Source organism: Buceros rhinoceros, unplaced genomic scaffold, assembly GCF_000710305.1.
Source record: "Buceros rhinoceros silvestris isolate BGI_N320 unplaced genomic scaffold, ASM71030v1 scaffold1428, whole genome shotgun sequence".
NCBI lineage: Eukaryota > Metazoa > Chordata > Aves > Bucerotiformes > Bucerotidae > Buceros > Buceros rhinoceros.
Genome location: NW_010427231.1, coordinates 1 through 2,531, shown reverse-complemented (window position 1 = coordinate 2,531; position 2,531 = coordinate 1). Strand labels below are relative to the sequence as shown.

At 39.6% G+C, this 2,531-nt stretch overlaps 1 protein-coding gene across 1 annotated transcript in view; it reads right to left on the bottom strand.

Moving 5' to 3' along the window:
• Positions 1-1,911, bottom strand: part of THNSL1 (threonine synthase-like 1 (S. cerevisiae)) — a 2,476-nt gene extending 565 nt beyond the window's left edge. The window contains exon 1 of the mRNA XM_010141780.1: positions 3-1,911. Coding sequence (XP_010140082.1) covers positions 3-1,831 — 1,829 coding nt within the window. The 5' untranslated portion in view covers positions 1,832-1,911. The remainder of the gene's footprint in view (positions 1-2) is intronic.
• Between the last annotated feature and the right edge of the window lie 620 nt (positions 1,912-2,531).

Genomic DNA, 2,531 nt, shown 5'->3' with positions numbered 1-2,531 from the left:
CTGCCACCAGGTCCTGCGGAAGCTTTTCAAGTAGATCTTTCGGCAGCTGGAAGCAGCCCTGGTTTTCCAGCTGGTTATACAGCTGTGTCACCAGCTGTCCATCCTCATTAGCAATCAGGTGCAAGTATCGCTCAAGATTCGAAGACTTCAAAATATCTACTGCTGGTGAAAAAGTGGGAATTAATTTTCTTCCCCTCAAATCATAAACACCCGTTCTTATGAAGTCAGTCAAAACATTATTTTCATTGGAAGCACAAATACATTTTCTAATAGGAATCCCCATCATTTTAGCATACAAAGCAGCTAATATATTACCAAAATTTCCTGTAGGAATGCAAACATCTATAGGGCTTCCAAAAGGAATAATATCTTGATGAACAAGATCAAGGTATGCAGAGGCATGATAAACTATCTGAGGAAGCAGTCGTGCCCAATTTATGGAGTTTGCCGCAGCTAAAGCTGTTCCATATTCTACCGTAAGAAAGCCAGTATAATCCGAATTAGTAAAGATTTGCTTTATAGCTGTCTGGCAAAAATCAAAATCAGATTTGACACCTACTGACCAGGCATTTTCTTTCTGACAGCCAATCATTTGTGATTTTTGAATTGGGCTTACTCCATCCTCAGGAAAAAAATTCATCACAGCAATTCTCTGTTTGTCAGTGTCATGGAGACGACTAAAGCCATCTAGGACAGCACTCCCTGTGTCACCAGAAGTAGCTACCAGAACCAAATAATTGCAGCTTCTGGGAATGCAGTACGCAAATATATGTGGCACCATCTGTAATGCAAAATCCTTAAATGATGCTGTTGGTCCATGAAATAACTCAAGGAGAAACTGATTGCCTGCCAGATGCCTAACCGGGGCAATTTTAGAACAAGAAAAGTTTTCTCCATAAGCAGTTCCAATAATTTCTGCCAGCTTAGAAGCAGGAATATCAGCAGGATGTATGCATCTTTCCAGTATCACCTGGGCTCTTTCAATGTAAGTTGCTTCTATTAAGCTTTGCCATTCTCCAGCAGTGAATTTTGGAAGTCCTCTCTCAGGAACAAAGAGCCCTCCATCAGGAGCTAAGCCCTCAGTAACAACATCAGTGAAATATTTCTGAGAGTCTTTTTCCATACTACTCCCAGGCCTACTAGACCTAGTCGAAACGAAAGTTTCAAGTTCTGAGTTTTGGTATCTCTTAACAGCATCAAGCACCTTCTCTGCTACAACCTCTGCTGCAATATTCCCTCCACAAAGAACATGGATGTCGTACCACCTTTTGTAGAACTGCTTCCTAAACTGAAGTATGTCCCTGAAAGACACACCAGGAGACTGGCCCACAATGCGATCCACCTTCATGGATTTCAGCCTGCTCATAATGACTGCTGTGGGCACATCCAGATATATAACTATTCCATTTTTTTTCATATGCTGCATGCCAGCAGCATGCATTGGATTGGACCCAGTAAGGGAAATTACACTTCCAGATGCTGAAAACTTCAACAGGGCTTTTCCTTCCTCCTCTAAAAATTGCTCATTTCCAACATCCTGCAGTTTTTCCGACACACTCATATTCCAGGTTGTTTCAAGGACATCATCATCTATGTCTATGACAGGGCAATCCAGTTTCTGACCTATTATCTTCCCAATTGTTGTTTTCCCAGCACCCGGAGGTCCCATCAGGATAATATTTTTGTTTCCAACAAGAGAATGGCTTGAGAACCATGACTTCCATATCCGTGCAAATGCAACAGGTCTTGAACACATCAGTTTTAAACACATGCTAGAAAGACTGTTCTGGGTTACTAGTCTTAAAGGCCGATACTGAACAATATGAAACATCTTCTGCTGGGTTGTTGTGTTGGTTTTTCTTGTTTTTTCAAGCCAACCGGACAATCCACTTAACTGCTTCAAAAAGAAAAAAACAGTAATTAGTCCTTCAATAAACATCTAGGAAAAAAACCGAAAGGATATGAAATTCTGATCAACAAAAATTCAAATATAAATCCAGTTATGACTCCATCAGTGCTGGGGAGGTATTTTTCGAAATAAGACTCATTTCCCTCTCTTGCATAGTTCCAGCTTGCTTCACTGACAAATCCAGCTTCAAACAGTCCATATCCTCAGGGTAAACAAAGACACCCAAAATGAACACTACTATACTATTTGCAAATAACATTGTTTATAAGAACTCAAAATCAATTATTATTTCCTCTAGTAGACTCACTTTTAAGTACACATTTACTAATAATGAAGATTAACTAAATTACCTTCTTGTAATCAAAACGTTAACAAAATACGCCTTTGTTCCACCTCCCAAGATACTTCTGAATTTAATTCTAAAAAATCAAAATTCAAGACCCACTTAAATACACAGAAAACTCACAGACTTGTGCAACAGCAAGGCTGAAAGAGTTGCATCCAATTCTCTTCTGAAGGGATGGCAAAACAAGCAAGTGATTTGTGAAGAACTCCTATAACGGAATTGTACTAAATGTAGTTTGTGTTAAAGAGAGAGAGAGAGTGAGAGAGAGAGAGTGAG